Below are 13,524 nucleotides of genomic sequence, written 5' to 3' on the forward strand. Positions count from 1 at the left end.
CCAGTTCCACTCAGCTGATCCAGCCATGGGGTGACTCTGACTAGCTCTTGGGTTAAGCTGGAGCCTCTCGGTCATGGTCCCATTTCTACCTGACCTTCTATTATTTTAGGTTTTTAAGGATACAAAGAATTTCTGGCTCTTTGTTTCCTGAAGAAAATGGCCAAATTCCTACAAGCAATGATTTTTCTTGAATTGTGCTTCCCTTGTCATCTCCTGCAAGACCCTCACCTAAATGATAGGGATTCCTGACCTCAATCCATCTTCTACTGGCTACCACTGAGGGCACTGGGCCAGGTACAGAGGTGTGGAGGGGGAAGGTAGAGAGGATGGAGGGTTGGGGGTGGAGAGATATCATGAAAAGAAAGAGAAGTTACTACCTTCAAGGGTTCGTAACTTAGCAAGAAGCATAACCTCATATGATCAACCATAAAGCAAGATGAAAACCTGAGCAGATGGCACCCAAGAGAAGCAAACCAGCGTAGGTGTGTGGAGACTTCATCTCACTTTGAAGACACTTGACAGTTACTCCCTTCCCTGGTGTGGGCAAGACCCAAGAAACTGTGAAGAGCATTGCACACCTATTATGTTCAGGAATGTTCATTTCTTCCAAATGTAGTGTTTTCCAAACTGCTCTTTAGGACCCAAGGTGGCCTGAAACTAACCCTCCACACCTCTGCCAAGAAAATGGGTCCAGGGGGTGGGAAAGGAATCTGTCCCATCTATAGCTTATTTGATGAAAATATCCTGCTATTTAAAAAAAAAAAAAAAAAAGGGTAACAATTTTAACCTAAGACATGGCCTTGGAGCCTTGGTTTCTTTACCTTCGAGGTTGCAGGGATGAAATAATGTTGGAATTTTTGTGGCCTGGTTAGGAAACAGCAATCAGAAATCTTGCAGGACAGTGTGTCCATGGCTTAAGAATGTAGCAGATGTGAAGTCAAAAGGAACATTTGCCTGCATGCAACGTTGCCCAGGCTGCTCAGAGAAACAGCCTCTTTCTCGGGACACCTTGAGGGCGGACTGAATTCAAGGAAGATGACTTTTTTTTCCTGGTAGTACTCCAGGAACTGGAGCCTTTCAAAACTACATGACATCATCTTTGGCCTCAAGAGTTCTGAATTAAGCAAGAGGCCTTGTCCATCCAGAGTACTAGGGTTAGATTCAGAGGATGTCTTGAAATGATGTCAAAGCCAGAATCTGGTATCAAAAGCCTAATCCTTCCAGCAAGAAGAATGTGACTTCTTCCCCCAAATGAGAAATAATGGTCCTGTCTCAGCCACGGGGACAGACGGAGCTGCTAAAATGGCATTCTTGGAAGGTACTGCTTGCATGGTCCTCTGTCCCTAGAATATGATTTTCTCAAGACCCATTTCCCTACTCTACCTTCTCTCCAAATACTGCCTCTGGCTCACCATCACATGGTTAGCCAAATGGAAATCACTTTAGCAAACCACCCTCCACACACTGCATCCTGGTAATACCCCAAGCTACTCTTCATGCTTTAATTGCTTCACCAGACACTGAAGTGAAGACCTCTTTCGCTCATCAGCGCAACCATATCCAGCTCTGCTTCCTCAACTGTAGGTGACCCCGCTCTAAAATGTTTGGGAGGAGAAGCTGGATATACGATTGTAAAGGAAGGAGCCTCACTGCCAACCAGTCAAAAGCAGGGATATTGTTTTTTAGGGAATCAAATCCACTCAATACATTTACGATCTCTAAACCTAAGGATGCAGAGACACAAAATTCATTTCCAGCAAAGGCAGAGGAGGCCAAGGGAACTGAATATAGCCATTAGTCAAATGCTTCTAAAAGCTTAAAATAAAACTTCTGCTCCTCTTTTTTTTTTTTTAATTCAATTTGAGGGTTGTGAAGGACTGCAATGAAATAATCCATAATCCGCAATTCAAACCAGAAGGTTTGGAATAGTTTATAACCACAAACAAAAACAAGCCAATTAAGATGGCCTCTTTTTAAAACCAGAAGGAATTCCAGAGAGATGTCTCTATCCAGTCACAAGTTAACAGCAGAAGAGATATATCTACAAATTTTAAACTTGCAACTTTTTATTATTACTGAATGTTTACATCACACAGACCTCTTGACCCATCTCCTAACTCCATGCATTTTTCTCAAGAATCAGATAAAAATCTCAGCTGGGGGGCGCCTGGGTGGCTCAGTGGGTTAAAGCCTCTGCCTTCGGCTCAGGTCATGATCCCAGGGTCCTGGGATCGAGCCCCGCATCGGGCTCTCTGCTCAGCAGGGAGCCTGCTTCCTCCCCTCTCTCTCTCTGCCTGCCTCTCTGCCTACTTGTGATCTATGTCTGTCAAATAAAGAAATAAAATCTTTATTGAAAAAAAAAAAAAAAAAATCTCAGCTGGTAGTTCGTGTGTCAGGTAAGGCTCAGGCCAGGTACAAAGACCCGACTGAAAGATGCTACTAAGGATGGTAGGCTGTTAGGGGCTTTTCCCAAAATATCACTCAAACTAGGGAGAAAGCATTGTAGGCACAAAGAATGGTCATTTATGCACCCCTTCCCTTCCAGTGATGCGATGGAGGCTGTGACAGCTGCACGGAAAGCTCTCAGCAAGTCAGAATCTGAAGAAGTTGGCGATGTCCCCTCGAACTCATTTTGCCTCACTGTGCCTCAGTTTCCTCACTTGTAAAATGAGGGTCTGGATCGAAGCAGGACAAGTATCTTTCTCTGCACCAAGGCCAATTTGCAAAACATAAAAAAGGTTCGGACACTATGCTTTCCCTCATTCAAAATGAAAATGGCTTATCACGGATGGAAAAACCTTCACTGGAAACTTTGTGTTGCTTTGGGGCCAAAGGGATGGTAATATTCTGGCAGGCTTCTTTAGTAATAGTGTGAAGACAACTTTCTAACCTTGGGTGCTTGACTTAGAAGGGGCCACACTGTGCAGCAAGGAGCCATAAGAGCCAGTAGGAGAAGTGGGAACAGTCACCATTACCATTAGCTTTGAATTAGCATCACCCGGAGTGCTTGTAAAAAAAGGATTCTCGGGTTCTTAGGCCGAGGGCCCACTGCAGTTAATGTCTCAGTGTGGAGGTCTAGACAGATCCATATACTTGAAAGGTCCCCCTTTGAAAATCTGAGCCCTAGTTCTCGAGTGGCCTCTGGGAACCACAGGTCTAGAAGATTCCGAGATCTCTTTTGAGCTCTAATGACAAGTCTACATGTGCTTCTGCTATCAGATAATCTCACAGATAAATGTCTTTCAATAATACAATGATGACAACTTAAGTCCTCAGATGGGATCTTATGCATACATCTGCTGGAGCGGCTTCAAAACTGAATCCTCGCTGAACATCTCATTTCATTTATTGGTCAACATATACCAATCGAAAAATGTATTCTGTACCTGGGGGATTCAAAAGCTGCGACATAATGTGGAGCAGCCAACCGCAGTGCCTACAGGGACAGCAAGGTAGTATGAAGCATTAAAAAAAAATAATAATAAAAAGAAAAGGAAGGAGAGAAGAAAGAGAGGGAGCAAGAAGGAAGGGAAAATCCTACCAACCGGCTTCATCTAGTTTATGACCCCGGATGTAGATTTTATAGCTAACAAGGCTAAGTAGATTCACTGTCTCAGAGGAGATGAAAAAATTGGGGGTGAAGAACGGCAGGGACCCAATGAACAACGAGGGAGTTGATGGGTAAATAGAGAAGGAGGGAAGGAGCAGTTCCAGAGGTTGCCAGTCCTCTTTGTGGCTTGGCTGAAGAGGCTTGCTACTCGTATAACCAGATGGGAAGCAGATGCCGATCTGGTGTCCCAGATGCCCCCCCCATCCCAGCCTCTCTCTACTTGACTCCACCTACCCTACAGTGACGGCAGAATGAGAGGCAAAACATAACACTTCGCTTCTTATCGATCTTCTCTGCGTCACTGACCCCACCCCCACCCTGCCCCCAGCCAGCCTACAGAATTCCAGGGGCTACCACCCAAAAGCCTTTCTCACAGGGCTCCGTCCTCTCTGGACTGGCCTTTGAGGTCGCGCATCCCAGCCAACTGGTCACCTGACTTTACGTTACTCCAACTCTCTACGCCCAACATCATTCTACCTCCACATTTTTATTTCTCTGTCTGGCTTTCTCTTCCTGGAAGGCTGTGATCATTCACATCTAAATTCCGAATATTCTCTAAAATCCTGCTCAGAAGGTAGGAGAGCCACAAGTCTTCTTCCCTTGTTTCTAAATGAAATCGTCCTTAACCTGAATGGCGAATGGATCTTTTTCCACCTTGTCTCTTCATTATAATCACCGTCTCTCCTGGACGGCAAGCAACTAGAACCACTAGCCTAGATATCTGTGCATGCTCCAGAGTGTCCCACACAATGCCATGAACACATAAGACTTATTAAATACGTGTTCCAGTGATTTGCTGATTGCGCGGTCATTTGTTATTTTGCTCATTCAGCAAGAGAAAAAATACTATGTGTTCAGAATACTGCGAGTGCCCTGAAATTTATCAGAAGTTTCTTTTGTGTATTCCACACCCACTTGCTGCTGCGTGGAGAAAAACAGATCTTTGGGAGGATACAGAAGATACAAAAGCAGGAAAAACGGATTCTGTGGAATTTGTTGGCACTCTCCCTATCAGTAAACAACAATACATTTCTGGGTTTAAAAAGAGATTTCATAATATTGTGCAGTATCACGTAACTTATCTGCAGTTCATATAAATGTGTATTCCTGTTCTTAACATCCAGCATTAGACTCAAAAATCTAGGCTATGGGGTAGGCTCCTAAATCCACGAGACTAGCTCCGAATAAGTTATCTTTTTCACATGGACAAAAGCTATAATTAACTTAAGATTTTGCAAAACTACGAGCCACCTTGGCAAGAAGTCAATCTCTTTGTCCTATCCACAAAACCAACCAAGTGAAAAATCGTAATATTTATTTTTACAGAGGGTGCTTGGTCAAACAAATATTTAAGTAAATTTGTGTCTACGAAACACACATTTTATAATACTTCATATGAGCATTGTATTGCTTTATAAATGGATATGTAGATCCCAGATCTTAAATAAACATTTTACACACACATTTACTCCCATCTTAGAGTTCTGAGTCAGAATTCATAGCAGGTATCTCTGCAGTAAATACCAGATTATCCGAATCACATCATGCTTGCCATCTTTCCCCATTCCAAATCCCTGACATCAAACCATTATATTCGTTTGTGAAAGAATACGCTATACCTGGCAAGAAACACTGGTGATTATGGTGGGACTAAAAATGAATTTCATTTTCTTGACTCTGTGTCTCTTACTGTCGTTTTACTATGATACAGAGATATTCCAGGTTACTTCATAAAGAAAGAAAAAAATAATTTCTTATTCAATTGCAGAATAAACTGCACAACTTAATCTGATCATTGTGTGGAGGAGAAAATATTTCCAATGACGCCATCTTCCTCTGTCAATTGATTTTATTACAGATTTCATCTCTGCGTGCTATATTAATACAGCTCTTTCTTCCTCTTTCAAGATTTTAATCTTAGTTTGTTGCTCTAACGTTTTATTGGTTCAAAATACATGTTGTAAAATCCGTGGCCATCAAATTTTCCTGTGGGCTAAAAATAACCCGTTCCTGTCAGTTAGAATTAGCTGATAAAGAGTGTCAGAGCCTGTTCTGAATAAGTTTGATAACTTCCTGTTTATGCGGCACTGACCCTTGTCTAATAAAGCTCCTTTGCCCTAGAATAAGAGAAGATTCTGCTGCATTCTATTCCTTAATGGCCAATACTGATTACTCTTGAAAGCCTTTAATACATTTCCCATATTAGACATGAACAGATGTCAGGTATGTTGCCAAGGGAAATTTCTTTTATGCAATCTTGGCTTGTTGTACAATAATAGCCCTTTCTCAACATGGGAAAAAATTACAGACCCAACTAATTTCCCTGACAGGGGAGAGTTACATATGTTTTCCACTTGTAGTTTTTACGACAAGTTTACAATTTTGCCAAACCTGGAACTAATTGGGATCATTTCCAAAAGCGGCCCAATAAACCCCCAAAAAGTGTGGAGCCATTTGAGGAGGCAGTCAGGGACGGTTAGCTTTTTATTTTCTCCGTTTTGGTTAGAGAAGGGGTGGGGGAGTTAGATTGCAAAATTATTTCATTTAAGTTGCTTAAACACTTACTGTTTCATATCCTCCCAGTTTTTGAGCAGCTTGAAACATAGTCCAAAGGTTAACTGTTAGAGGGACAATAAGTATTTAGATAAGCATTGCATTAACATACTTCCGAGAAATGTCAATCAAAACATTTTGTTTTGTTTTGTTTTCAATGAGAAAGAGAAAAAAAAAAAAAACAAACCAAAAAAACAAACCCAAAACACTAGTACCCCAGAGAGCTAAGTTCTTAGGAAACAATTTGCCAAAGGGCAATCAACAACAGGATATATTATTACCACTTAAAATATTTCTTAAGAAACAGTCACAAATAGGAAATGGTTCTACTCTGGGGATAAAGGACAACACAGTTTTAATCCTATTGCCATCAGCACACCCAGGGAAGCTAAGTTAACAGCATCCTTGGGGACAAGTGTGAGATTTCAAAATTAGGGTTGGTCTTGTTCAACCCTTAGAAAGAAGCTACTGATTAAAGGGTACTACATCTCGCTTCCTTCAGATAAGAACTTATCATAATCAAGAAATACCAGCCACTTTTATACACGATTACCTTTTTAACAGAATGTCTGAAGGCAGCACTATATTAAGAACTCATACCATATTTCACTAACACGTGGTGCCTTGTAATGAGTAAGACACACCATTTTACCCTTGAAGTTGCAGTGACATAACAGATCAAAGGGAAGGAAGAACTCATTCACAGAAGACTCAAGTCCTGAGTCCACTTAGTCCCCTAACTTGCCTGTGTGATGTTTTGAATATATACTCTTCTAGGACACATCTCCCTTTGCAGGGTTTGCGTACGTTGATGCTCTTAAACAATTATGCCAAATTGCTGGCAACCTTCTTCATTTGTCCCAAACATCACGGAATGGGACTGCTATGGATTTGACTCTTTTACAAGAGGGGAAAATTGAATTTCAAGTAATGCCTTGGTAAGGGAAATGAAGAATAAAATTAAAAAAAAAAAAAAAAAAAAAAGCTCTTTGACACAACATATTGGAAAAGCCTCGTTGAACCTTGCACTATTTCAAAGCTATCAGGAGCCCGGCCTCGGCCTTGATTTAATCTGAACCAATGCATAATGCAACAAAGCTGTTCACAGTACATTAATTTTACTTCTATTTCAAGCAACCAGTTTTCAGACAAACATTGTAATCATTCGTAGTTATATAAGTTTATAATGGCTGCGAGTGTTCTCTTGCAATCAGTGCCAATTGCTATTAGGTATGTAAATTGTTATGTAAAACATACAGGTTTGACATTCTTCATCAAAATGACACATGGTTTTAATCTAGGAAGATACATTTGGAGAAAATACTATTTCAAGCCAGGGGCTCATTGCTTTGTGTGCTACAAATCCAGAGAGAGGCAAAATATATATTCGGTTGTGAAATCAGGACCGGATCTGGGTTTCTTCTCTCTTTTTTTTCTATGGAATTCTGCTCAGCTGCGAGTTTCCTTTTCTACTTAAAAATGTATTATGATGCTTAAGTGTAATCCAAAATTGGGCTTTCGGTTCAAATCTGGGTATTTTGTGTTTCCTCTGAAGTGAGGTTTTTGTTCTCTCTTAACAAATTTGGGGCTTAGGAAATACATTTTCTCTTTCTGGTTGTTTTGTCCACCTTTCAATGTCCTCCTCTTTAAAGCTGCCTTTTTGCAGGCAACATCTGGGCCTGATAAAGTGACGTCATATTATTATCTCAGAAGAAAGGCGTTACAGACTCTCAAGATTGACAAAACAGAAAATGAGAAACTTTCAACATGTCTATTTCCAGTCATAATCAGTGGATTCAAGCCTATAAATATCTCACTGCAACTGCCCCAGAAGGGAACAGTGTAGCGGAAAGGGGCAGGGAGAAAAATTCCTGGGCTGGATGATTTGTAGATTTAGTATAAACAGAGAGAAAGCATCATCCCCAGATTAGGATTGCGACATAACCTTGAGTCAAAATTTTTTTCCCAATTTAAAGAACAGGGGCAGTTTTGATCTTTCAGAAATGAAAACAAGCATACTTACTCTGTTTAAAACCTAAATAGGGGATCCGTTCTATCGGAGTCTTCCTTTCTTTCATGTATTTATAAAGTGCCACCAAGAAAGCCTGCTCATCTGCTCTGCACTCTTCACCGATGGTAACCTTTGGTTTCTCTTCATTGGAGACTTTTTTACAGTTATTATGGTTATTCTTCGGCTTGGACAAGGCTGACCTGGCCTCACATTTCACCTGGAAAAGGGGAAAAAAATACGCCACGTCAAGTCAAGTACCACCTTGGAGCACTCACAGAGGCACAGCCAGTGACAGCTTTCACTGTGTGGGAGGGGGGAGCCAGTAAATTAACTTTGCCCTGAAGTAGCTTTGTAGAGGCAACACTGAGTATGAATTGTCTCAGATCACCAGGTGGAAACTTTCTGTAAAGGGCCGGGTGGTAAATATTGCAGGCTGCGGGGCCAGATCGTCTCTGTTGCAACTACTCAACTAGCGCAGAAGCAGTCACAGACGTAGAAGTGAATGGGTATGGCTGTGTTCCAATAAAACTTTATTTATAGAAACAGGTGGTGAGGGGCCGTAGTTGGCCAAACTACGCCAGCCTTCGAGTCCTTGCAAGTATGTTGATAGGAAACCAGAAACAGTGTCCCCGTCTGGTGGAACCATTCTTTTGCCTCTTTACACACTTTTATTTTCCCAAGGGGCACCATCTGTTAATGTCATTGAACAAAATCGTGTCTTCTTAATAAATAGTCCCATATTGCGCACTTTGAATCAACATGGAAGAAAGTTTATTTCTTCACAGTAAACGTTTCTTGCCGCTACTATTTCCCGCCACCTGAAAAAAACATGTCAATGCCAGCAGATGTTGGCATCAGGAACACCAGCAAGGTGGGTTCTGTCACTTGAGGGGGATGCCCAGATACATCCTCAGTAGGAAACAAAAGATTCCACTCTTTAATGGCTTTTTGGTCAGCTCTGAGAATGTAATAGGAGATATTAACTTGCCACAAGGGAAAGAGTAGAGGTCAGCTAAAAACCGAAGACGAGTAATGGAAAGCGCCATAATTAAAAAATTAATGGCGGCCAACGTGCCAGATGTGGTTCCTTCCACACTCTAGGCGAATATGGATCTCGGCGAACTGAGTGGCTAACCTAACGTTCCCTGTTCACTGCCATGTTCTACAAGAGGCCTTTGATGGTTGTTAAATATAACGCTAAGTTGCTGAGCTATTTTAATTGTAAAAGGGGGAAGTACAAAGGGTCAGACTTGGAGTTCAAGTGCGCCCATGGGGAATGTGTACATTCCGATATTCTTTATATCTCCGTATCTAACATCGGAGAGAATAGGGCAAGTGCTGGGGAAACGTTATGAATAAAAATGTCCCACATATTCAACATTGTTTTCCATTTCAGATTTTTGACCCCTCTTTCTCTTTCCCTTCAGCATCTCCTTTCCAGGCCTTAAGAATATAAAAGGCTGTGCTTATTTATACAAGGGAACTGTATCCTCCTGCCAGGGTTTTCTTTAACTTATTCTCTCAAGCGAACGTGCGAGGTTAATATCTTTAGGCTGGTTCTGGAAAAAAATAAAACTTCCTGTACAACTCATTCAACTGGGCCTCCAGATAAGATTTTAATTTTTAAGGGGCTGTGCAAATGGGACTAAAACACTTTTCCATGTAGAATTTTAACTTACAATATTTTCAAACTTGAGTACTTTGTCACATTACATTAAGGTGAACATCCTGTGAAACTTTATGTTGTCATCATTTCTCACTGCCAAATTTTAGACTGAGTCTCAAGTTCTGATGAAATCTCTAATTTAATGGCTTTTGAAATCAGAAAATCATTCCAGTTTTAATCTGCATTGCCCTGGCCTTTTGTGAGTGCTTACGATGTAGCCAGGCTCTGTTCTAAGCACTTTTTAAGGTATTATCTCATTTTATGTCCGCGACCCTAGCAAGGCACGTGATTATTCTTGCGTGAGAGATGAGGAAACTGAGGCACAGAGGGGATGAATGACAGCCACAGGGTCATGTCCAAGTTAGTATGCGGTGAGCTTGGGATCTGAATCCAGGTGGTCTCATTCTAGGGCTTGCGGTAATCAACACCATAATTTACTGACACTCATAAAAAAATGGAATCCAGAGTCAAAATACACTTCCAATTAAAAGCATATCTTATCCCTAGGCATTACAAAACCTTAGAAACATGATCTATCAAATGAGGAATACAAGATAAAACTAGGTGGTTTCCAAAGCATAGAAAGCCTCCATGCCTTCTATTGTATATTGAGCAAAGGGAAGGAAACCAGTATCAATTGAGGCCCAGCAATGAGCTGGATACAGTGCTGTGGACTTCCTATAGTCCACCAAATGTTCACAACAATCATCAGGGGGAGGCCTCTAGCTCCATTTTATAGTTGAGGAAAATGAAGCTCGGCGAGGTTATGTATTTTGTAGTTGGCTCATGGGGTCAGAACTCTGCCTTTGGACTCAGGTGGGCCTCACTCCAAATCCTGGTTTTGCACAAACAGGAGCAGATATAAGATTTGCATATAAAACAGCCCGAGTCTTAAACTTGCAGTGATCATGGCCATTATTTATATTATGAGGTCAGAAGCACCACCGTTAAGGAAGTATGAGGCTTCCCTTAAGGTCTAGAAGGCTGCCTAACCTTCTGCTTCAAACTGTGCAGAAGCATCCAGAAATAGAAGGAAAGCATAGACCAGGTGCACAAACCAGGTCCAAAGTCATTCAGACTCCTTGCTTTGTAGAGAAGGCTCCTGGGAAAGCCAGGCTACCACCTACTGAACTCCATCTTGAACCCTGGTGGGTGAGCCAGCAGGTTTCTCCTCTTCGGGGCTGGGGGGGTGGGGACAAGCAGATGCCTTGTAAGAAGTGAGCAGTGGTTTCCTTTCTCCGGCTAGCTCCATACATTTCTTGATTTAACATAAAAGAGCCCTTTAGGCTATTACTGTATTTCTGGATAGGACCTGGCCAACTTCCTTTCTACATATTTTCACATTTACCCCAAATATTCTCTTTTTCCGTTAACATTTTAATCTCCTGCAATTTTAAAAACAGGAGGTGGTCTTCATGTTGATCTTGAGAATGCCCAACCTTTTGATGGTGACAGTTAATTCCTAGATCTGTTTTTCCCAACCTGAACCCCTTCTACTTGTTGAATTCACTAAGAGCTTTGGGGTTTCTAAAGTGATTGAGGAAGTGCTAATTAAAGAATCCACGTTTAATGTTTTCAGTGAACCACCACCTATTTGATATTAACCACATCCCTTCACTGGACTGAGTTATAACTAATCCAGCCTCAATGGGGGCAGCAAGATGTGATGAACCAGCAAGAAAGAAGAAGCTACAGTCTAATTCTGATGTGGTCATTAACTCGCTAGGAGACCCTCATCTTCCCCCCGGTGAAGCAGGAAGGATAATTCCTGGGAGTGGCTCTGAGGACCAAACTGGAGGAAACATAGTGAAAATAAGGAAAGTATCGCATTTGTGAAATATCAAAGGGATATTTGTGATTTAAGGGAAAGAACGTACGGCACACCGTGGTTTCCCTCTTTTTGTTCCTTTTTGAGTATAAAGCGCCTGTAATACACTTCTGGCCTTTCAAAAGTGCCTACAGAATGTGAAAAGTCATTTGCCCTCTATCTGTGGGGCCTTCCCATTAGAGGACTGGACTGAGAAGATTTTTCTTGTACAGATCACCATATGAATGGGCTTGGGTCCACATCAGCTGCCATAAGATGGTCCCAGGGAAACAGCAGGATTTGATTGGACACTTTCAAGACACCTTCAGAGAACTGGTAGCCTCTTTCCCGTGTGACTTTGGAAAGCCACGAAATCCTCCGTCCCTTGAAAAACAGAGTCTGGCAAAGCTGGCTTTTACATTTTCATTGAGAGAGTGCAACCTTTTGATGGCAACAGGCAAATTACTTGAAATGCTCTCCAGCCATGCAGACCACAAACCCAGGAGGTTCTCACTCTAGAGAGCTTTGCTGTGTGGAGCTGGTATGTATCCATGGTTAGAAATAGTCTGTTTGAGACACTTTTGCAAAACACAGTCACACAGGTGTTGGTCATAAAGCCCAACTGTCCCTTGAAATATTGCTTCCAGTTCAGCAAGTGATCAGATGGTCACAGGCTTGTAATCTCTATGACAGTGTTTCACGAGAAAAGACCTCTTTAAGACATAAATGCCTTTCTAGTGGTTGTCCTGGTCCCAGAGATGGCCTGTTCACTTTGTAGAGATTTCCCATCTGTGTGCTGGTGTCCACACATAAGCCCGCCATACTCCATGCCTACTAGTCTCTTTCTTTTAGTTGAAGTGGTCTTGCCAGACCCCTTGGAAGCGACCAAGGCAGAACTGTAATCCAAGACTTTGAGAAGAGCTGGTGCCCAGGGGCTGACTGAGGCTGGTGCCTCATCCGCTCACCACTGAAACCAATGATGGAAGGATGATGAACCTCTTTGTGAAGATTCTGAACGGCAGCGTTGATGGGGGTAGGGGAAGAAGGTCTCCTAGAAAACCCAGGTTTTTACGATCCTGCCTAAGAATCCAGTGAACATGAAATACAGAACAGGCTCCTGTTCTCTTCAGTTTTGTGGGTCCTACTGTGAGTGTTGAGCAGCCTTCCATGGTGAGAAATATTAGAGGTGCTGTCTTTCAGATCAATTTGTATGAGTTTTGTAAAATTCCCAGAGGCATACTTCATTAGTAACTCCAGATGACATGGGAAGGAGCTTCATTCATCCCGTTGGGCTCAGGTACAAACATACTGGGGTAAACACATGATGTCACCTTGGAGGTATGGGGCAGGGGGCCAACCTAAGATATCAGCAGGGCAAGCTCGGTTGAAGGCTAAGATCCTAAAACTTTCTCACTCCATCCTACAGTATCTTGCAAATCACAGCACAGGGAATAAACTGTTCCTGCTGACATCCTTCGAGGCCATGCAAGCTGATAGGTAGTTCCAGGGCTGAGATGTCCAAATTACTAGAAAATGTCATTCTTGGTACCCATGTGCACTCATTTGCAGAAGGTCAAAAGGGCAGGACAAAAATAACTTTAAGGAAAGACAGATCGGTGTGTAGCCAGAAAATACACATTTCTACTGGTTGATCTCTTCTTAACCCTTTGCATTCTTGGAAGCACGAAGCAATCCTATCCAAAAAGTCCTCAGCACTTCCTGATAAAACAATCATCCGCTAAAAATAAGATTTATAAACTGTGGCTGTCTAGGGCTGGCTTCATTACACTGGGAAGAGGAGTGACATATAAGGGAGAGTAACAGTAGATTGCCAACACAGAACCAAATTCTTATTTTCCTACATCAGAATCTTCCAA

The 13,524-nt window shown here is 42.0% G+C and overlaps 1 protein-coding gene across 2 annotated transcripts in view; it reads right to left on the bottom strand.

Moving 5' to 3' along the window:
• Nucleotides 1–13,524, bottom strand: part of ARID5B (AT-rich interaction domain 5B) — a 174,676-nt gene that overhangs the window by 26,042 nt on the left and 135,110 nt on the right. For both annotated transcript variants that reach the window (XM_080823419.1, XM_080823420.1), the window contains 2 exons: nt 8,187–8,391; nt 6,176–6,228 (listed from right to left, as the gene is read on the bottom strand). In XM_080823419.1, the coding sequence (XP_080679545.1) occupies nt 6,176–6,228; nt 8,187–8,391 (258 nt within the window). The remainder of the gene's footprint in view (nt 1–6,175; nt 6,229–8,186; nt 8,392–13,524) is intronic.

This window comes from Martes martes, assembly GCF_963455335.1.
Source record: "Martes martes genome assembly, chromosome: 14".
Taxonomy (NCBI): domain Eukaryota; kingdom Metazoa; phylum Chordata; class Mammalia; order Carnivora; family Mustelidae; genus Martes; species Martes martes.